The sequence below is a fragment of the Meleagris gallopavo genome, chromosome 11 (assembly GCF_905368555.1).
Source record: "Meleagris gallopavo chromosome 11, MGAL_WU_HG_1.1, whole genome shotgun sequence".
Taxonomy (NCBI): Eukaryota; Metazoa; Chordata; class Aves; order Galliformes; family Phasianidae; genus Meleagris; species Meleagris gallopavo.
Genome location: NC_139414.1, coordinates 14,670,322 through 14,692,744, shown reverse-complemented (window position 1 = coordinate 14,692,744; position 22,423 = coordinate 14,670,322). Strand labels below are relative to the sequence as shown.

At 53.0% G+C, this 22,423-nt stretch overlaps 2 protein-coding genes and 2 non-coding genes across 4 annotated transcripts; all 4 read left to right on the top strand.

Annotated features, from left to right (window-relative positions):
- The first annotated feature begins 6,062 nt into the window (after window positions 1-6,062).
- NMUR1 (neuromedin U receptor 1) lies at window positions 6,063-8,667 on the top strand. Its single transcript, XM_003209152.5, has 2 exons — window positions 6,063-7,087; window positions 7,610-8,667. The coding sequence occupies exons 1-2, from the start codon at window positions 6,196-6,198 to the stop codon at window positions 8,029-8,031; spliced, it is 1,314 nt and encodes a 437-aa protein (XP_003209200.1). The 5' UTR covers window positions 6,063-6,195; the 3' UTR covers window positions 8,032-8,667.
- Window positions 8,668-13,782: 5,115 nt separating this feature from the next.
- NUCLEOLIN (nucleolin multifunctional protein) lies at window positions 13,783-21,424 on the top strand. The gene is made up of 15 exons (XM_085233491.1): window positions 13,783-14,022; window positions 14,522-14,629; window positions 15,373-15,658; window positions 15,952-16,104; window positions 16,512-16,691; window positions 16,898-16,981; window positions 17,237-17,372; window positions 17,745-17,881; window positions 18,297-18,423; window positions 18,553-18,686; window positions 19,047-19,182; window positions 19,283-19,434; window positions 19,958-20,084; window positions 20,522-20,748; window positions 20,942-21,424. Exons 1-15 carry the CDS (start codon window positions 14,005-14,007, stop codon window positions 21,022-21,024), a joined length of 2,088 nt encoding a protein of 695 aa, XP_085089617.1. The 5' UTR covers window positions 13,783-14,004; the 3' UTR covers window positions 21,025-21,424.
- On the top strand, window positions 17,098-17,166 carry LOC116217075 (small nucleolar RNA SNORD82). Its single transcript, XR_004161002.1, has one exon. It is a non-coding gene; the product is annotated as a small nucleolar RNA SNORD82 (small nucleolar RNA).
- Window positions 19,576-19,652, top strand: LOC116217064 (small nucleolar RNA SNORD20). Its single transcript, XR_004160991.1, has one exon. It is a non-coding gene; the product is annotated as a small nucleolar RNA SNORD20 (small nucleolar RNA).
- Window positions 21,425-22,423: the final 999 nt, after the last annotated feature.

Sequence of the window (22,423 nt, the reverse complement as noted above, 5' to 3'; positions counted from 1 at the left end):
TGGGGATGGGGGAGTCGGGGTGTGCTCAGGGCTTAGGGCTGCCCAGGTCTCTGCATCCCCCGGGGAAACAGTGCCGAACCCGAGCCCCCATATCACATAGATGAGGTCCCCCGAAGTGACGTTGTACCCTACAGAGATGTGTTTGGGTCGGAGCTCAGCCTCTGGGGTATTCCTTAAGGGACCATTGAGAACAATCTCCCTCCCACCCCCGTGGAGGGAAGGGATGAGGGCAGCCCTCAGTCGTAGGGCGCTTCCAGGCGGGCTGTGGGACAAGAGCGGCAGATGGAGGCGGGCAGACGGAGACCATGCACGCTGTGACGGGATCTTGGCTCGCTCCTCGCTGAGCAGCTGCTGAGCCGATGGGGCTGCGGGTCTGTTGGGAGAGGGAGGGATGGGGAACGCGGGTGATTCCCTAATGTGGGACAGCTGGGGGGAGAGGGGGACACGAGCTCTGCTGCCAAAAGTGCTGGGCTGGGAGGTGCGTCCCAGGGAGGGGATGAGCTGCGCGCGTCATCGCTGTGTCAGAGCCCCTGGACTGCTGCGGAGAGCACAAAGAAGCCCCCAACCTCGAGGCCAGCATCCATCCCACCAGGCCTCATGCATCTCCCCTCCTGCACCCGTGGGATGGAGAAGCCATCGGTTCAGCTCGTGGTTAGCGGGCCATTTGGAGCAGTGCTTGTGTCCCCTTCCCGCCGCCTCGTGTCCCCAAACTCTGCCCGCTGCACTCGTGTCCCCTCAGCCTCTTCGGAGCGCGCCGGAACTCCCAGGCGTGTCCACCAGAGGGAGCCAATGAGCCACGAATCGGTACGGGCGCCGAGGCAGGAGGGGCGTGGAGTTGCCACTCCCCGTATGGCTGTTCCATCGGAACCCCACCTCCAGCTGCCCCATATCCAGCGAGAAACCCCATGAGTCTGCTCCAAATGTGCCTGAGCAGCCCTGGTTCGCATCTCTGGTTATAGGCATTCTCCAAACCCAAATTGCTGCCTGGCATTACAACCGAGCCCAGGGAAGCAGCTCCTCTCCCAGCACCGTTAGGGGCTGTAATTAGCGTCAGCTGATGCAGACACAGAGCAGAACGGGAGGGTGGGGAAGGGTGCTTTTGGTGCTCTCCCAGCATCTCCCATGTGCTCACAGGTTCCCAGGCTCTGTGAGTGGGGTGGGAATAGCCACCAGATGGGAGCGGGGAGAAAAGCAGAGGAGAAACCTCTCCGGTGATGCTGCGCTGTGCCAGAGGAAAATCTCCCCCATTCGCTGAAGATTTGCTCAGTTATTTACAGCCTGCACTTGTGGCAGCCACATGGGGTGGGATTTGCATCAGTCCCGTGTGAACTGGGAGCTTTATTTTGGCTGAACACAAGTGAGTGGCATCGGGCTGCCGCTCAGGCCTGCTGCCATCAGCCTGGCACAGCCAGGAAGGAAATCCCATCCAAGTACATGGATGTACACATGTCCTCAGCACTTTCCTCTGGAGCTGCTGGCAAGCGAGCCCTGCCTGGCCCCTTCCCAGCACCATCTGTGGAGGGGTTCTGCGACTGTAGGAATGGGCAATAGGGCAGGGTGTGGTTGCTGCCCCCACGCTGGAAGAGGACGTGGCAGGATGTGTTTCCTTTGCAGAAAACAGATGGAAGCTGTGCTTCGAACATCTTCTCCATCCCATGGGAACTTCATTCCCTCATCTACCAGAAGCCACAGCACTACCATTCCTGCTGCTGTAGTTTGGGACTGGCAGTGATGCTGTGCACCCAGCCATCACCCTCTTGCATGGAGTAAAAACGATGAGGCTGCTGAGGTCTGATTTGCCCATGAGATGTAGGGTTGAGCTTCCCCTGTGCTACAGGTGGGATGCCCCATTGGTTACTCTGCATCTTCTGAGTGTGGAAATCAGGCTGAGAGCTTCTAATCTCTATCCACTTGGACAGAATTACCATCCCTAATCTTCCATCCCTTGGGTGTCCCCGAGGCTCTGCTAACACCTGGAGTTGCCTGAGGTCTGCGGTGCCCCAGAGTGGATTCCATGTGGACACACTAACATGCATGGGTTCATTGAGCCTGTTAGCTTCCCCTAACATAAAATCATTAAGTTTGGAACAGACCTTGAAAATCATCAAGTCCAACCATCAGCCACCCCCACCATGCACACCGACCACATCCCTCAGTGCCACATCCACACGGTCCATGAACACCTCCAGGGCTGATGACTCCACTACCCTGGGCAGCCTATGCCAGTGCCCCACTGCTCTTTCTGAGAAGATGCAGGGCTGAGCTGTGTGGGACCCCATCCCCACATCCCTGTCCCTCAGCCTGGCCATTTGCCAGAGCAGGGTGCACACGGAGACGCTCTGCAAAGGGCTCCAGGGGCACAAACAGACCCCGCTGTTCACTCCTCTCCCTCTGGCGTCTGTCCCTACTTGCTGCCGTGCTGTGCTTTCGTGGTGATGTTTTTGCTCTTTATGGCTGGTGGGGCTGATCTTGAGTGAGTCATTATGTGGCAAATGGGATCCAATCACAGCGACATTATTTCCTCGCCCGGTGTTCTTTGCAAATGAGATTTTGCAGAACTCGGAGCGTTTTTTTGTTTTTTGTTTTTTGTTTTTTGTTTTTTTTTCCTTCCAGCCAAAGGCCTTTTCCCAGCCCCATTTAAAAGCTCACAAATTGGGTGTGGGATAGAATGAATATTTACCACAGGGCTCACAGGGCAGTGAGCTCATAAACACGCTGGCAATCAATCCTGGCGGAGCAGCTGCACCTGGAGTGCGCCGGTGCATGCAGAGCTGCTGTGAGTGAGGGATGGGGAGAGGCCGTCCCTGCTCCCCAATGCTCATTTCTCTGCTTTGGTGACTCACTCGGGAGAAGGTTTGGGAAAGAATAAATAGAGTCCATAAAGTGTCTTGCTGATGCTTGGGAGGAAGCCCTGGGTCTGTGCTCTGTTTCAGCGATCCAGAGGAGGTCGTGCTGGAGCTGAGTGATCCCCAAAATGCTGTGGGTTGGGCAGCACATTCTTGGCTGATGGGATGTTCTCTGGGATCAGACCAAGACCTCTTTGCCAAGAGCAGCTCTAGGGCAGGAGATGGGGTTCCATCCCAGTGATCTCTGGTGTCATGGGCTTTCTCCCTGGGAGGCCCTTTCCTGCCCATGGCTGAGAGCATCCCCAGGTCCTGATGGAGCCCTGTAAAAGCTCTGCACTCCTGCCAGGTGCAGAGGCACTTGTCTGTGCCGGTCCTGATTAGCAGAATGATGGTTGCCATGGAGCCCCAATTCCTGCTCTGCACCCTAGCAGACCCAGGGGGAGGCACACATGGAGTAGACACCAATTGCACTTTTCCCAGAAAGCTGATTGCTTCTATTCTAGCAGACATCTAAATGGGCCTTTCATTCATTTCCTTTCTCCTTTCAGCCCGGTTTGAGGGGAAAAAAAGAAATGTCCCCTCCTGGGATCTCACAGATGGGCTGGGAGGGGGCTCACGGGGAGACCTGGGGCAGAGCAGCCCGGGTACCAACCTGCATCCCGTAGGATCCCACATCACTTCAGAGCTTACAGTGTCCCCTGGCGGTCACGGGGACAACCCAGGACAGATGCTCCTTACTAACTTTATCAATGACGTCGCCAACAGTGTGAAGCCAGCAAGGAATAAGCCATGCAGGGTTAATGCAATAAAGTGCCCGATGAGGGGAGTGGGATGAAGGGCCGTGCCCCATATGCAGCTCCTCTTCTTTATGGAGCAATAATGGAAAAGGAGTTGCCATCTTCTGATGATTTCATTTATCAGAAAATTGAAAAGTGGAATGGATTGCTCTGAAGTGCTGTTAGGCCCATGGGGGATGTGCAAGAAACAGATGTTGAGGGATAAAAATGGGAAGCAGCACGCAGTTGTTGGGAGGCATGAAGCCTTCCCAAAGCCGTGGTGGTGGAGACCTTTTCAGGAGCTCTCTCTCCTTGAGGCAGCCTCTGTGCCACATGGACCCAACCCAACCTTGGGTGTGGATGGGAAGAACACAGCCTGGGCATCAGTCAGGAGCAGGGAGAGAAACCTGTGCCTCCATCAGGCCGGCACTGCCCAGGTGCAGGTGCTGAATACAATGAGTCGAGCTGGGGCTCAGCCTGGGTGCAAGAGGTGGCACAGGGCAGGAGGTGTAAGGTCTCTCCTGGTAGGTCTGTCCTGTCTGCTCTTTCCCATCTCCTTCTCCAAGATCCCTGCCTCGCCTGCTCAAACCCAGCTCTGCTGGATTCTCTCCCAGCTCCATCCTCTCCATCTTGTGCACAGCCAGGATGGAAACGAGATGGGATGGACTGAGGAAGGTCCCCAAGATGATAACACTTTTCAAGGTCCCGCCTTGGGTTCCTGGATCCCTACCAACCCCTCAATATCCTCAAGGGGACAAAGGGATGATGCTGGCAGTGGGTGCATGTCTCTAGCTGTGCAGCCAAAATGCCATGGAGCCATATCAGAGCAGAGACCCCCCAACCCCGAGCTTCTATGGTGGGGGGACAAGGGGAGACCCCTTGGTCCCTGAAAATCCTGGCAGCCTTCAGCCCTGCCTGCCAACTGGAGGCAGCAATACATTGTGGAGCTGGAGGCAGGAGCAGGGGTTCTGGGGGCTGCCGGAGCCACCCCCAGAGATGACAACCGCATGTTCCAATGGCAACACCGGGGCACGATTTGGGCTTAGAGGTAAGGCTGGGTGCTCAGCCGCTCCTCCGGCTGGAAGTTGGGCTGAAACTGATTAAAAAAAAAGAAAGAAAAGAAAAGAAAAGAAAAGAAAAGAAAAGAAAAGAAAAGAAAAGAAAAGAAAAGAAAAGAAAAGAAAAGAAAAGAAAAGAAAAGAAAAGAAAAGAAAAGAAAAGAAAAGAAAAGAAAAGAAAAGAAAAGCACATATTTTTGGAGAGAGAGGAGCTGCGGGGGGAGAGGGGACAGGCAGCTTGTCATGGTGCACTGGGACATGTGAACGCATGGGGTGCGTGGGGGCTGTGCGTGTGCTCGTGTTCACGTGCCTGCAGAGCGGCGTTGTTACCCTGTAGCCGGTGGGGGCTGATCAGTGCAGAGGACAGGCAGACGGACGGACGGACGGACGGACGGACAGGCAGCAGGAGGGATCCGAGCCCGGTGCACAGTGAGAGGTGATGCCGCGATCGCAGCAGCGATGGGCTCCAGCTCGGGCAGCGCCCCGCAGCCGGCGATGGGGAGAACCCAGGGGTTGCACATCTGGGAGCCCGGAGACCTCGAGCAGCCGCCGGTTCCTTCTGCGCCCTCCCTGCAGAATTCCGTCCAACTCCGGCCCCCGCGCCCGCTAGTGTCGGCAGAGCAGCGCTGATCGATGCCTCCTTCACTACGCAAATGGCAAATCAGCGCGTTGTGAAGGCTGCTGGTGGGGATGGAGACGGCCGTGCTGCCCTCCCCCGGGACTCTCTCGAGTCAATGGAGTTTATGACTTTAACGTATTTCCTCTCCCCTCCTGAAGAGCATCTCCTCCGCTGTGCCGCTTTGCCGGCGAGGTTCCAGTCCCCGGTCTGGGCTCTGGGTTTGGGGACGGGAGGAAGCCCCGGGAGCCCCTCGCTGACGGAGGAGAGCAGCAGCTGGCGGAGAGGGGCAGCGGGCTGCCGAGAGCGGAGCTCCAAGTGGAAACCAGGATTCCTTTCTCCTGCCTCTTAAGGCAGCGACGTCTCCATCCCCTCCTTTGCTCCCTCCCCGTCCGACCCCGTCTGATATAGGGGTACTGAGATCTCATCCTGCGTCCGGAGCTTCCCAGCGAGACGTAAGTCCTTCCTGGAGAGGAGGATAAATTTTCCCCTCGGCTATTTTACCTCTCAGCCCCTCTGCACGGGGAGCTGGAGCTGGGGCAATGCACGGCGCAGTCTGGGGTTGGCTTTGGGGCTGTGTCCCATGGGATAAGAGGAGAGGGGACAGCCCTGCCACGGTGTTCCCACAGGTGGGATGAAGGGGCCACAGTGGGTCAGGGAGCTGCCAGGGCTGTTTGTAGATGAGAAGCGGGGTAAGGGGAGCGTGGGGTTCCTATAGGGGGAGCTTTGGAAGATTATGGGTGCTTTCCCAAAGGAAAAGCTTTGGCTGGGGCAGAATAGGGGTGCTGAGCTGTGGTGATCGGCAGAGTCTTGTAACCCTGATGGGAAGATAGGATCGGGCTCAGGAGTAGCAGAGGGTTTGGGAGAACACCCAGTGAACTGCCACGTCTCCCGCAGCCATGAATCCCTACATCAACTGCTCCAGCCCTGAGCTCCCCCTGTCTCAGCAAGACTTCCCCATGGAGCCCCCCAGCCCCGACCTCTGCAACAGGACTCACCCTGACGCTTTATTCGACCCCAAAGACGCCAACCTGACGGAGGAGCAGCTGCGACATAAATACTTAGGGCCTCGGAGATCCAACTTCTTCATCCCTGTCTGCGTGATCTACCTGCTGATCTTTGCTGTGGGGGCAGTGGGCAACACACTCACCTGCATCGTCATCCTCCGGCACCGCTTCATGAGGACACCCACAAATTACTACCTCTTCAGTCTGGCTGTGTCTGACCTGCTGGTGCTGCTGCTGGGGATGCCGCTGGAGCTGTACGACATGTGGAGCAATTATCCCTTCCTGCTGGGGGCTGGGGGTTGTTACTTCAAGACGTTGCTCTTTGAGGCCGTCTGCTTTGCCTCCATCCTCAACGTAACAGCCCTGAGCGTGGAGCGCTACATTGCCGTGGTGCACCCACTCAAAGCTAAGTATGTGGTGACCAGAAACCACGCCAAGAGGGTCATCATCACCATCTGGGTGGTGTCAGTCATCTGCTCCATCCCCAACACGAGCATCCATGGGCTGCAACCTCTCTATGTGCCTGGCCGGGGCCGCGTGCCTGATTCGGAGATCTGCACCCTGGTGAAGCCACGCTTGACCTACAATCTCATCATCCAGATCACCACCATCGTCTTCTTCTTCCTGCCCATGGGGACTATCAGCATCCTCTACCTGCTCATTGGCCTGCAGCTCAAGAAAGAAAAGATGCTGGAGGCCCTGGGGGCCAAGTCCAGTGGCGACACCAACTACCACAGAGTCCGGGGACAGAAGGTGAAGAGGAGGCAGGTCACAAAGATGCTGTGTGAGTCTGAGACTGGGGACAGGCAAAGCCAATGAGGGTGTTGGAAGGGTGCTGGGAGGAAACTGAGGTCTCGGTAATCCTTGGTGTCATGGGGTAATCCCTAGATATACACACAACACTTGGTCATCCTGGAGGAAGGTTGTGGAGGCAAAAGCAGAGCTGGTGGCTGTGGTCCAGCGGTGGGGTCTGTGTGTGGTGGCTTACTCAGGAGAACCCTGGGTAAGAAAGGGAAAGGGGCAAGGCTGGGGTTGTGGACATTTCCTTCCCCTTGCCTAGATTCTTGTGCCCTAAACCTTGAGGTGTTGTGGTTGACTCCTATCCTACTCTATCCCATGATCATGAGGCTCTGACCTGAGGCTTGAACAAAGCACCCCTCTGTCCCACTACTCTCCCTTCCCTGTCCCTTCCCCCAGCAGCCCCTGACTGCCTCCCCAGCACTGGGGCACCAAGAATGATGGCAGAAAAGGGCATTAGGATGTTGAGCCCCATACCCCACTAACAAGAACCCCTGACTCCTCGCAGTCGTGCTGGTGGTGGTGTTTGGGATCTGCTGGGCCCCCTTCCACACCGATCGTCTCGTCTGGAGCTTCATCTCCACCTGGACTGGCCCCATGCTTCACATGTTCCAGTACGTCCACATCATTTCAGGCATCTTCTTCTACCTGAGCTCGGCCGCCAACCCCATCCTCTACAACCTGATGTCCACCCGCTTCCGTGAGATGTTCAAGGAGGTGATGTGCCACCCCGGCCAGCACCCACCAGGCTCATGCAAGCACTCACCCAGCGTCACCCACGCCACCACCCGCAGCACTGAGTGTGAGCCCATGCCCAGTGCCAATGGGCTGCCCCTCTCTGACGCTGAGGAATACGAGATGGAGGAGATGGAGGAGATAGAGGAGACGGAGGGTGGCCAGGTTGTCACACATGCCACATCCCTCTGCTGAATAGCAAGAGGACATGGAGGAACCAGAACAGCTTCCCCACCATCAGCATCAGCATCAGCATCACCACCACCACAGCATCCATCTGCAGGATGGAGGGGGGTGATGGGGCCATGCATCACCATGCTGTTCCACCAAGAGCAGGGCTGGTTCTCCAGGTGTGCTGCCAGGCTGCTCGTCTTGGCTGCTCCAGGGACGTGGCGACCATCCTTGCCTCACTATGCCCAGGTTGCATTTCATCCTCTGCGCTCAGCAGAAAAAGCCAGGACATCTTGTTGTCACAGGGGCCCCCTCATCCCCACCCTGCAAGAGCTGTTCCTCACCCAAGAATCACAAATCAGAGCCATTCTTCTTCAATTTGTGCCCTAGTCACATTCCCTGGGTCTCAGACCTGTCCCCAGTACCCCGCTATCCTCCCACGTGCTGACAACAGTAATGGGCACCGTCCCTTCACCCCCACCTGCATATCCCCACATCTTTGTGCAATAAATTTGCCGGGGAAGGTGACGATGGCAGCTCCTGCCCCTAAAGGCACCCCAAAACGTGCCACCATGCCTTGATGGCTCTCCAGGGTCTTTGCTCACTTGAGGCAGGGAAAGTGTGAGCGGGACGCACGATGCATGGGGCTGCCCCCGGAATGGAGATAATCAATCTGTCCCCAGACACGCTGCTGGGAAAATGTCACAAAATGCCACAGCAGGTGTGCAGGCAGGCTGGCTCCCCCAGGCTGGAGGGGCTGATCGATTTGCTGTCTGGGATCGATGCTGCTGCCATCCTGGTGCGCACAGGATCCTCCCATGGGATAGAATATCAGCACTCCAAAATGCCTCCCCATGGCTACCGGAGCAGGCTGAGCAGCTTCTTACACAACTTTCCCAGACCCAGTTTTCCCCCAGCCAGGACGTGTGCTCACAAACTCCCTCCTGTGCCCCACTGACTCAGCCCCAGCTCACAGCCCATCCAATTGGCAAAGCATTTCCCCTTTGGGGTCCTGTTGTGCAGATGAATGTGGGGCTGCATTAACCTCTGCCCTTCAGGATCCTCTCAGCTGCTCTCCAGATCACGTCAACATGGCAAAGTGCATCGATCTCCATTTTCTCCCCTCTCCATCTCCTATCGCTCCCGGTCCCAGGCAGCCACAGGTGGAGGTGACGGATGCCTCCTTGATGGCTGTTATTGCCCCATTATGCCTCACAAGGACACTTCACCAGATGGAAACTTCTGGGGAATGGCTTTTTAATTGGCAGTCGATAGCATTCTATTGCGCAGCGACAGCAAGCGGAGTTTCAGGTCCGTCATGCCCCAGCTTGGGGCAGTGGGGAAGTCAGGGGCCTAAACACCTTGGTGAAGGGACAGCAGAAGGTGACCCCCTTGGATTATGTCCTCAGCTGTCCCCTGGCACAGCCATGCTCCATGTGTCTCCACCACCTCTTCTTGGCTGCTCAGTTTGCTCTTTGAGATGCAGGAGGGGAAGCTGGTGGTGATGCTCCAGCAGTGTGTGTCAGGTGGTGACGCTGGGGCTGTTCAGAGGTTTGTTTTTGATTATCCCAAAGAGAATCTGAGGGCAAACCTAACTCCTCCAGCCATTGTTTTGGGACAGCACATGGGATCAACCCTGTGGCTCCATGTCACCATTCCTGCTGCAGGCTTGGCCAAGTGCTTGTATGTGTTGCACAGATATGTGGCTGGTGGTAAGGTGCTTCTGCAGGATGAATCAGAGGGATTACCCCTGCTGGGAGCTATGCACAGAGGTGATGGTTGGGACAAGCCATGAATGAGTGATGGGGTCAGGGTTTGGGGCTGCGCAGGCACCCCCACATCTCCCACCCATGCCATCAGCCGTGGATCAGATGTCCCCTGGGGCAGGATGGCCACAGTGCTAGAAGGTCCCCAAAACAACGCCTGCAATGGGTTTGCTCTGAGCTGGGGGACATATCTCTCTGTCTCCACAGTTCGGAGCACGTGCCTGGCTCAAGCTCTGCACCACCACCTTCTCTCCAAATGGTTCATTTCCCAAGAGCCGCTTCTCAAAAGTTGTCATCTGTTCTCTGAGATTTACAGCAGTGCCTTCCCAGCAGCTGATCCCATTGGAACCCACTGTGGCCAAACCCCACGTGCTCAAACCACGGCACAGCAAATCCCCCTGGCCGTGCAGCACCCCTCGATGGTGCCTCCAATTCAAAGATTTATCACCTTCGCTTGGGGATTAAAAAGAAATCCATCTGTGAGGCTGCCCCAGCCTTGTAAGGCTTTTTGTGCCGGGGTTGTTTGCAACGGCCATGGCTTTTTTTCTTTCCTTGACAGAGCCAAAACTCAGTTTTACTGCAGTTTTCCCAGACGGTTGGAGCTGTGATGGATGGCACTGGGAATGCCAGCAGATTCTTCACCACCCCTCCCCAAAAGCAGAAGGAGGGGCTGGTTTTTGCTTGCTTCAAATGGCTGTGGGTGGGGGAAAGCTCACGTGGACTGTGTTTGCAAAGCCCTTGTGGCTGGATCTGGGACTAGGACTGTGCAAATGGAGATGGAGCATCAGTGTCAGAGATGTGCTCGGATCCCATTCCTCCCAGTAGGGCCGTGGGAAGCACAGAGGGACGTCAGATACCTTCCCAGCCCTGCATGTGTGCAGGGACAACTGGCCACCAGTAGGCATCACCTGCACCTGTTCCTGCTGCAACATGGTAAGGAAGATGGAACTGGTGTCCCAGCAGCACCTGCTTTGGTTTACGAGGATAGTTTGGTTAAGAAAGGAAAGTAATGCACAATTAGCATGGATGAGAGGTGGCATGGTGGCATGTGGGGCAGCCACCTGGGGCCAAGGGGAGTGTTGTCTCCAAGGTGGGGTGGTGATGGTCACCTGGGTGGGGACAAGAGACATGGGTGCTTTGGTCCTCAGTGTGTTTCCTGCCTTCCCCTTGGCCAGTGAATGGCAAAGTAGCTCTGTGACAGGCATGTTGTACCCTGTAAGGCCACATGGTCTTCCTCATGGACCCCTCCAAGAAAAGTCCACCACAGTCACTGACGTTGTTCACGGAGCTCAGGAAGGCCCAGGCAGGATGGAGCACCTTGCATTGTGAAAAGGAAGGCTGTGATGTCCAGACTAGAAAAAGATAAAACTCATCTAATTTTCTATATAATTAGGACAGCCAAGGCACCGAAGCCAAGCAGGAACCCAAGTGCTGGCCCTGCTGTCAGGCAGTTATAGCAGCTTTAATTACAGGCCTTAATTTCTCCTTGTGTTCATTGCGGCAGCCAGGGAAATTTCATCTCCTCCTGTTGGGACAATTGAACGTGACACATTGGAGAAAGCTGTCAGAGAGGCAGAGCAGAATTCTCTCATTATCTTTCCTTTGCTGCCTGTCAGTTGCCAGCACAGCCAGAAAAAGCAAAGGGAGAAATGCAAACCCCAAATGCAAACCCCTTCTCCTGCTCCCCCACTGGCTCAGCTCTGTCCCCATGCTCAATGACCCCACCAGCACTTGGCCACTCTTCATTTCTCTTGCAATTTCCCTTCTAGTGCTTAGGTTTCCACTGGTTCTTCCTTATGTGAGTGCTTTTGGGATGCCCTGCTCCCACGTGCCATCTTCCTGCAGCTCGTTCGTTCCTTCAATACATCCTTCAGAGGGTTATGGCTGAGGCACAAAGCTGCACTAACACCACACCACCCACAGCTTGGAGCTCCTGTAACCTCACTGCAGTATGCTTTTTCGCCACTTTTCTGAAGATGAAGCTCATTTCATTCTCAGAAAGGATTTTCTAGAGGAAACGGTATCCTGAGCTCTCCATCCCAGGACGCAGACCACAAAATGTAACTTCCCAAAGCTGAACATAGCAATAAAATCTGCTAGGATGTCACTTCTTCCACTCAGGATAACTGCTTTTCCAAGGCACGGCGCACCCAGGGAGCCCATTCTCCTGGGTGAGGCAGAAAGTGACAACTGGATATAAATTATATTAGCAGGCCTTTTATTGGACAGATGCTACACAATAAGACTATGGCAAGGGACAGAGAAAGTAATGAAAGCAAACAGTGCAGCACCGTGGGGAGACAAATCAAATAAGGGTCTGACAGCATGGTCTGCACTTGTTTGCTCTGAGGGAATGGCTCTCAGCTCAGTGGGACACAACACAGCTGTGCTCAACACCAGGTTTGGGGGCTGACACTACCTCCAGCAGGAAAATCGTTGTCTCTGCATATCTGGTCCCAGAGGGCACCTTGGTCCCAAATCTGTGTCCTAGGCTGGTTCTCTTTGCTCCAGTCATGGGTTTTGGGGGTTCATTCATGAGATGACTATGGGGGCATCCCCTGGGGAACAACAGCCAATGCAGGGCTTACAGGGCCAGGTGTCACCAGACCATTTCCAGGCACTGTACTGCTTTCTGCCACACTGGTTCCTAGCTGTGCACTTTCTCTAGGGGTGGCCCTTTGCTTTGTCGGGGTCCCTCCTCCTCCACCTAAACTGTGCTTTTGCCACAAACAGAGCTGCTAAACCTGTTTTGGCCACATTACTCCACGCTGATGCTGCAGATGGCTGCAGCCCTGCCTTGGCCCTGAGGCTCCCTCTGAGCTGTGCTGCAGAGCTAACATGGAGCTTTGGTGCACCCTGGGCACTCAGGGATGGCTCCTGCAGCACGTAGAAGTTGGGAGTCTGAGTGATCATATTCCACACGTGCGTGTGACAGACACAGTGATGCCGGCAGTGTCCCTCTGTCCTAGCTCCATTCCTCCCTATGGTGTCAATCTGTCTGCAGGCTGGCAAGAGGTTCCCGGGTCCCCCTGAGCATCCAGGGGTGCCTCCTCACACCACGCATGATTTCATTCATTCAGTATCCACCTCCTTTCTTGAGGTTTTCTCCCTCAGGTGAGGAGCTTTTCTCCAGCAGCCTTGGAAGTGCAGAAGGAATACGGGGGTGAGCCTGGAGCCCCGGGGACAGGGCTGGACTCCAGTAATACCACACCGGGGGGGCAGCGCCAGGGGCTGCCCGGGACTATTTACACCCAATATTGCATGCACGGAAATAAAACCCCACAGGAATATTATCTCCCAATGAACAAATTCAGTGTCATCCATCGTGCGGACGCAGTTTATTTTTCTCCAAGGATAGGAGCACAGCTGGGGTCCTTCCAAGTCAAACATCATACCGGCAGCTGCTCACTCTCCTGCTGCAGGACTCACACTAGTGCTGCCGCAGCGCCGCAGAAGAGGAGTCGGTGCCGGAGCGGGGGGTTAATACAGGGGCTGAGGGGCACGGGCAGAGCAACAGATCCCGACCCCATAACTTAGGAACCCCTGACCCCGACCCCATAACTTAGGACCTCCCGAAAAAAACAGCAACCCCGGCTGCCCCCCCTTCTGGTACCCGAGCAGCCTAGGAGCCAGCTCCCCGCTCCGTCAGGGCCGCCGAGCCTTCCCGGTGCCCTTAAACCCCCCCGGTGCCCCCTGCCCGGCCCCACCACGTGGCCCGCTGCCCGCCACGTGCTCTCCCGCGGCCCCGGGCACGTCCGCTCTCCGCCAGGAGCCCCGTCCAATCAGAACGCAGGCATCGAGCTGCCACCTTCTCATTGGCCTCCCCACTTCCTCGAGGGCGGGCGTTACGACCCCAAGTTCTCGTCCCACGTCTCGCGGGCTTTCCACTTGCTGCCCGCTGTAACGCGCTCTCCCGTTGGTTGATGACAAAGCCACGTCGATTGGCGAACGGGCTCGAGAAGCGGCAGCGGCGATTGGCCGCACGGCACGGCGCGAGCGCCGATTGGACGGAGCGGGGGCGGAGTGGGCGGGGCGAAGCCGAAAGCTAGGCAAGCCAGCCGAAGGGCCGTGCGCTCGCTCTTTCGTTTCAGTCCGCGGTCTGCATCGGCAGCGCCGCGCCGCCGCTCTCGGGGCCCGCTCCGTTCCCCGCCGCCACCCCGTAGGGACGCGCACTCCCGCCCCCCGAAGCAGTTCGGCCGCCGCCCCAGCGCCGCCAGGCACCGCCGCCATCATGGTGAAGCTCGCCAAGGTGAGGCCGCCGGGCGGGGCCTTCGGGTGTGGCGGGGTCTCCGGCTCCGAGGCCTCGGGGCCGGGCCCGAGGTGGGAGCGGGGCTCGCCGCGCTTCTTCCCGCCGTCGCGAGCGCCGCGCGGCGGTTCCCGGCCCTCCTCTGCCCCGTTCTTTTTTCCTTCACAGCGAAAATGGCGGCGAGGGGAGGGGCGCGCGCGCGGTGGGAGCGGTTTCGAGCGCCCCCCCCGTTCTTCCTCCATGTTGGCGCGCGCGGGGCGGGGGGGGGTCTGCGTCCAGGGGGTCACGGAGCGGGGGGTTGGGGGGGGGGGGAGGGAGGGGTGCGGCCACGTGGTGCGGCGGGGAGCGAGCACGTGGGGGCGGGGGAGGAACGGGGGCACCACGCGAGGTGCTGCGGGGCGGGTTGGGCCGCCACGTGGTTGGGGTGATTGTCCGCCCCGCGGCGCGCCCGTTGCTTTTAGTGATACCGCACCGCATTCTCACGGTCCGTTCTCTCCCGCAGACTCCCAAGAATCAAATGAAGCAGAAAAAAATGGCGCCTCCCCCCAAAAAGGTCGAGGAAAGTGAAGAGGAAGAGTCCTCCGACTTAGAGGAAAGCAGCGGGGAAGAGGTGAGCCATGTGGAGATGGAGCACGTGCAGCCACGAGCTTCAGAAGTGGCTGGGAATTATGGGGGGATGTGGTGTGGAAACCATGCTGGTAAACATCTTGGGGGGGCTGTTTGTCGTGGCTGAAGGATGAACTGGACTGCATAAGGGGAAAGCAGTGAGGGAAGAACTGGCTGAGCAGCTCAAGCCACGCTTCCTGGCTTTGGAAGAACTGTGGGGATCTTAAAGCTGGTCTGAGTAGCAGAGAGTGAGTGAACAGTTAATTCACCAGCAGTAAGTGATTTATTGCCCGCCTAAATTGCACAGGAGTGGAAACTTCAAGGTGCTGGTTCCTGTTGCAGGAAGGATTGTTGGGATTGGAGCAGACAGTTGCAGGATGCTTTGCTGTTAACCTGTTAAAAGCCGTTTTCGAGCTATAGTAATTCAACAGAATAGGCAAATAAGATAAAAAGCAAAAATTAGTGTTGGAAAAATAAGTTTTAGATTGTAGATGTTATTAGTGCTTTAACTGAATTAATTGAATAGGCAGAATAGGTGCAGCAGTGCCACAGGAAGAGCAAAGATCTCAGTGAATTTGGTGTAAAGAGCTAGTTACGTGCTTGCTGCAGCTCCTGAAATGCCATCTTCATGAGCTCTGCAGAGTTCTAAATGGCTGTCAAGGCATAATGTCACTGAGGGGTCACTTTCATTAATTTGATATCTCATCAGGGGCAGCACTAGTCTCACACTCAATAAATCTCTTTCAGATGATGGTCCCTCCAAAGAAACAACAAAAAACAGCAGTTACACCAGCCAAGAAGGCTGCTACCCCTGCAAAGAAGGCTGCTACTCCTGCAAAAAAGGCAGTGACACCAGCCAAGAAGGCTGTGGCTACTCCAGCGAAAAAGGCTGTTGCTCCATCACCCAAAAAGGCTGCTGTCTTAGGCAAAGGAGCAAAAAATGGCAAGAATGCCAAGAAGCAAGAGAGCGAGGAGGAAGATGAAGATGATGAGGAAGTTGACGAGGAAGATGAGGATGAAGAAGAGGAATCTGGTAGGTTATTCTTGGAACTCATTTCTGTCTTTGAGAGTTGACCAAAGTTGGTTCAGTCTTGTAGGTGAAATTGATTACTTGTAAAATTGACAGTACAGGAAAATGCAATTCTCAGAAGGGCAGTGAGGGAGGGAAGTTGGGTGTTTGGTAAACGTTGGAGAGCTTTCCATATTGCAGCTGTGTTACTTAAAGTGTGTGCCACACCTTTTGAGTTTTCTTTAATGAAACAAAATGCTTGGCAGAGTTTGAACACTGAGTGCTATGGATAAAGGCTTATTGTACTGTTGTGGTAGATGAGGAAGAGGAACCAGCAATGCCTGTGAAGCCTGCAGCCAAAAAGTCCGCAGCAGCTGTACCAGCCAAAAAGCCTGCAGTTGTGCCAGCGAAACAAGAATCTGAGGATGAGGAAGATGAGGAGGAGGATGAGGAGGACGAGGAGGATGACGGTATGTGGTCCATAAAGGATTTAGAGAAACTTAAAAATTTTGGAAAATATAGTTGTTAAAGGGTTGGTCACTTCCAGGGAGCTCAGTGGAGGGTACCACCATGGGTCAGTGGGAGCAATGCAGTGTGTCTGTGTTCATTTAGCGCCCAGCTGCCTTTAGCTGGCTACCAGTGTCTGTTAGATATAGCAGGAGTGTTTATTTTTCTACTGTTGGGGAAAAAGAAAACTTTTAGAGATGTTAGTGCAGTAAAAGCTGGTAAACAGGCAGTACACTGAAACATTACAAAACTCTTCCTGAGAACATACAAGCTTCATGAGGAATACAAAACTGTGGAGCTGAGTGTTTTTTAGACTCAAAAGTGGTTTAATCTGGAATGCTTCTGAAGTCTCGCGCTCAACCTGTTGCAGAGTCTGAAGATGAGGCCATGGACACAACACCTGTTCCTGTGAAGAAACCTACTCCAGCAAAGGCTGCACCAGCTAAAGCCAAGGCAGAGTCTGAAGATGAGGAAGATGAAGAAGATGAGGATGAAAATGAGGAAGATGAAGAAGAAGATGAGGAGGAGGAGGAGGAAAGTGAGGATGAAAGTGAGTTTATATAGCATAGTTTTCCATAATAGCCAAAAAAGTGTCCAAACAAAAAATTTGTGTTATAGTCTTTAGGACTGAAGAGTTGTAATGCAGGCCTTTTGTGTGAGCAGTGTAGATTTTAATAGTCCTGTATCGATACAGCACAGAAGAAGCTGTTGATCTGTTCATCTATTTCAGTGTTGTTTCTTGTTCCCTAACCGCAGAACCTGTCAAGGAAGCACCTGGAAAAAGGAAAAAAGAAATGGCCAATAAGAGTGCACCAGAGGCCAAGAAAAAGAAAACAGAAAGTAAGTGATGAGGGGTCATAAGTGATGCTCATTTAAGTTGTTGGACTGCTGGGTGAGGCGTGTATGTAATGGTGAAGGGGCTATGGGTGTTCAGTGGTGTTTTTTTTTTTTTCCTCAGCACAAATGATGATTATAAGGGACTTAATACTGAAATGTGATGTCAGTTCTGAGCAAAACTGATGTGCTAATGCTGTTGATAGTCTAAATTCCACCTCTCTTCATTTGCCTTACATTCAAATGTCTTTTCATTCAAAGCACCTGCTTCAGCTTTCTCACTCTTTATGAAAAACTTGACCCCCACCAAGGACTACGAAGAACTGAAAACTGCCATCAAAGAATTCTTTGGCAAGAAAAATCTCCAAGTCTCAGAAGTCAGAATTGGTTCTTCCAAGTAAGTTCCTCTGTGGAATTTTGCCGTTTCTTTCTTTGACTTGGCAGCAATTCATTGGGGTGGCTGTAAGTGTTCTGATGCTGATTCCCCTTGGGGTGCTGGGATGATGGTTTGATAGCAAATGGAAGCTGGAAGAGGGACCAGGAAGCATGTAGTGCTGATAGTGGTGGTGTACTTGAGATGCGTACTAATCCCCAAAGGGAGAGCTGCCACTTCAGTACACAGCTGCTGTTCTCTACTGCTAGTTCTCTGTGCTGGCCTGCCTGTGTTTTTATCGACACTTTAGCTTGACCATAGTCCTCTGTTCTTCTTTCTGTATGCATTGTTATTAGAAATAGATCAGCTTAAACAGTGAAGCTGCTCTTCTTTCAGGCGGTTTGGCTATGTGGACTTCTTATCTGCTGAAGATATGGATAAAGCTCTTCAACTGAATGGAAAGAAGCTGATGGGTTTGGAAATCAAACTGGAAAAAGCAAAGAGCAAAGAAAGTCTTAAAGAAAATAAGAAAGGTATGACTCAATTCTGAGTTATCTGCACATCAAAGAAAGGTGGATGGCATTACTGATGGCTGCTGTGCTGCTCTTAAAAGACATTTCCCTGGTTTGATCTCTGTGTAAAAGGGAAAATGGATGTGCAAATTCTGACTTGCAAATTTGAAAAACTGAGTTGGAAGGAAGTAGTACATAGTAAGTGTATGAGAAGGAAGTGTGGTCCTGTCCTAACCTTTAGGAGCTGTATTCAGAATTTAGTGCTTAGGGAAACAACATAGTGATAACCTAATTAATTTTTGCTCTTGCCTTTTCTGCTTTCGGGACCACAAATGTGTACTGTTCAGGTTTTTTTTCTGCTGCGTGAATTTGGTCTGTCTGCTTGTTGAGAAGGGATATGGTGCAGGTGCTGAGAACTTTTCTTTCCTCTTTGCAGAGAGAGATGCTAGAACACTGTTTGTGAAGAATCTGCCCTACCGTGTAACTGAAGAGGAAATGAAAAATGTATTTGAAAATGCTCTAGAAGTCCGACTAGTACTTAACAAGGAAGGGAGCAGCAAAGGGTGTGTAGCTGAGAAACTATTAGGTGTTTGCTGTTACTGCATTTTGATGAGTTTAGGCAGCATCCCCTTCAATTGTGAACTTAAGCCGATGCCTCCTTACAGGAATGACTGTCACTTTCTTTGTTGCAGGATGGCTTATATTGAATTCAAAACAGAAGCTGAGGCAGAAAAAGCACTGGAGGAGAAACAAGGCACAGAGGTTGATGGTCGTGCTATGGTCATTGACTACACCGGTGAGAAGAGCCAACAAGAAAATCAGAAAGGTATGTATTCAGATTAATAGTGTGCATGCAGAGGGCACGACTTAGCTCTGCTTGTGTTAGAAGCTTGCTAGGGACAGAATGACTTGAAGCACTGCAGCAAAGCTGTAAGATAATGGGCAGGAGACTTTTGCCTTACTTGTACTCCAAATGGCATGCACTGCAGGTCTCTCCTGCATGTTTCTGACAAAAAAAGGGCAGCTAGTTCAGGTGACCAGAACAGTATTGTTCTTGGCTTTGTGCCTCACCTCCAAGTGGGAAGGGGGTGCAGCAACTACCATCTCCTTAGGAGGGGACTTTGTGCCCAGAGGTAGAGACCTTTCCCTCTGTAAGCTTGGACTTAAATCATTGTTTCCTTTCTAGGAGGTGGAGAGAGGGAGTCAAAGACGCTGATTGTGAACAACCTGTCGTATGCTGCCTCAGAAGAAACTCTCCAGGAACTGTTTAAAAAAGCTACTTCCATCAAGATGCCACAAAACAACCAGGGCAGGCCTAAAGGGTATGTTCATAACTGAGTCCTCAGTTGGCATTGTGAATGCCTTGCCTCTGCTGATGTGCTGTGCCCCCCAAGCTGACTGAAATCTTCCTCTTCCAAATAGGTATGCATTTGTAGAATTTCCCACAGCCGAGGATGCTAAAGAGGCATTGAATTCCTGTAACAACACAGAAATTGAAGGTAGAGCAATCAGGCTGGAATTCAGTTCACCATCATGGCAGAAAGGGAACATGAATGCAAGAGGAGGATTTAACCGTAAGTGTTCCATGCCTGATTATTTGATCTTGTAAGAGTGCAATTCCATGCAAAGTTCTGTCTGCTTTAAAAAAACAACAAACAAAAAAACAAAAACACAACAGAACAGCAAACAACTGTGAAAGACATGAGTGGATATGCTGGATATGATGACTGATTATCTGAAATGCTGATGAAACGATTTCTAAAGTCCTCTAGATAGTCAAGTGCTGATCCAGCAGTGTCTGTTACCCTGCTAGTATCTGTACTGATACTCAATTGTAGTATTTACGGGAGGATAAAAGTGTGTAGAGGGGAATGAATTTGATGGTACCGAGTGGGTCCATTTGGAGGCACTTGGATGTAAGGTTCTGTTTGCAGTTCTGAGAGTTTTCAAGGTCATCTACCTTTGGGTGCCTCAGCCTCCTTTAAAAGAAAAAGCTCTGGGAGCTGTTGTTGGAGTCAGTAATGCAGGCTGAATGTGGTATTGAGGAGTTGATGGTAGCTTTGCTCAGACTGTGATCTCTGAATGTTCTTTCCACAGAACAAAGCAAAACATTGTTTGTCAGAGGCCTTTCTGAGGACACAACGGAGGAGACGTTAAGAGAATCATTTGAAGGCTCTATAAGTGCTAGAATAGTCACAGATAGAGACACTGGATCTTCTAAAGGGTATGTTAAGCATGATCTGGGGTTACTTCAGTTCCTGCAGGAGAAAAATACCTGAGTGGTGCAGGGTGTCTCTAAGGCTTATGTAGGTGATTCTTAGAAGACAGGAGATGTCTTCTAGGTGTGGAACTCGAGGAGGGTAGGCATGTAGCTCTGGTTGGGCATGCTCACTTCTCAATGAGCTCCTTCCTGCCTACAAACCCGTGGCAGCCTATGGATTCGCACGAGAAGGACATTAACAGCTCAGTAGTGGCACCCTCACAAGGTGGTCGCATCAGTTGTGATTAGCCACTTACTGGTCTACAAGTAACAGTTCCAGATCAGTCTGTTGGCTTATATGTCACTGTTACCTAAGGAATTGCTATCAAGTGCCAGTAGGTGGTGCTACAGTTGGTGGATTGCCTGGAGCTTGACTGTCTTTCTCTTAATCCACTGCCTAGGTTTGGGTTTGTGGACTTCAGCTCCCCAGAAGATGCCAAAGCAGCTAAAGAGGCTATGGAGGATGGAGAGATAGATGGAAACAAAGTGATCCTTGATTTTGCCAAACCAAAGGGTGAATTTCAGCGTGGTGGTGGATTTGGTGGTGGATTTGGTGGTCGTGGTGGCAGAGGAGGCCGAGGAGGAAGAGGTGGATTTGGAGGCAGAGGTGGTGGCAGAGGGTTTGGAGGTAAGTAACCTTCTTCTAAGGCCTGTAGTCAGAAATCAGCTGAAGCTGTTCTTGGAGTTACAGTGTGTTCTCACCATAGAGTGCTGGGTGTGAATTTATTTTCTGTCCTGTACCAGGGAGGGCTTTGGAAAGGTAGTGGTGACTGTAGGGGGACCTGTGCATCTTTGTTTCCTGATACATTCTCTTTTTATAGGTAGAGGAGGAGGTGGCTTCCGAGGAGGCAGAGGAGGAGGTGGAGATCACAAGCCACAAGGGAAGAAGATCAAGTTTGAATAAACTTCCCTTTTCCTTTCCCTTCTCTTGATCTCTGAGACTATCTGAAAGGACTCCAGGGGTTTTTATTCTCCTTTTATCTTGGTGGAGCCTTCGGAGGACATTCCAAGGTGCAAAGGAGTACTGTGAGCCACTTGGAAGAAAGAATTTTCATTTCAAGGAAGAAAAGCAAGCTATTTTGACTGCTTGCATATTCAAGTGAACTTTTTAACAGAAATGAGCGATAGCTGTGGGAATTTACCCTTGTCTGTGAGTTGTCCTGAATTTATAATGTTTTACCCATGTACAAAAATATTTTTTTTCCTATAAACTTCTGTAGCATTTTTTTGCTGTAAAAATGCAGAATGTTTTATCATTTGTGCTTCAGCACCCTGTCTTGGACAGATTAAAGGACCTGAACTGGTTCGTGTTTTATGTGCCACTACAACAAGGGCTGTGACAAAATCTGGCTGTAGGCTTCCTGCTTTAAGGTCACTCTGATCGGTGCAGGCAGCATCCTTTGGCTTTGGTCTGCTCTTCCACTCTACAGGGGCTATGCTTTACACAAGGAAGGAAGTACTACTCTTACCCTCTTTTAGAGTGACAGTAAGGCTGGTGTGTTTTATTTCATCCAAAACTGCTACTGGCCTTGTCTCCTGTTGTCCTTGAGTTGAGGCAATATCTTGAAGCACAGTAGGGGAAGTAACTGTTGCCTGTCACAAACATTGCTCTGGACATGGGCCAGCTCCTGCACCTCTCTTCCTTTGGCACAGCCCTGATCTCTTGTCTTGCCCAGGGCCTTGGCTCCTGTCCTGCTGCTGTTGGTGGGGCACAATGCTGCCTTTGAGTGATGCAGCATGCCGGTACAGAAGGCAGGAGGGCAGCTGCTGCCCTTTCAAACGCAGGCAGTGATGGTGACAGCAGGGCAAAGCTGGCAGTCAAAGGCTTCTATGGCTGCAGCTGTCGGTCCTGCTGAAAGCTGCTCTGGCTCTCAGCTGCAGCCCAACCCTGTGCCACTCCAGGCATCTTCCCAGCTCGGCACTCACCTTCCCCTCTAGTGGTAACAGGGCGCGCGTAGCCCCTGCTGCCTGCGCTCCTACTGCCGCATTCCCAGAACGGAGTCTCCTACGGGAGCGCAGCGTTTCCCTTCACGTATAGCATTCCACGTGAGCACCGAGCGTACGCAGAAAGAAGCGGCGTTTGGCGGCTGGAGCAGCGCGGCAGAGCGTAGAAAATCCCATTTCCGTAGGTCTGCGTGCAGCACCGCTCGCCCCGCTGCCATCAGCCATTTTATTTCGGAGTCTGCGCGCCGGCCCGGCGGCAAATGGTCGGAGCGCGGCGGCGGGGCGGACAGCAGGGGGCAGCAGCAGAGCAGCACCGGGCTGCGGCTGCCCGACGGGAGGGCGGGGACGGGGGGACCTCG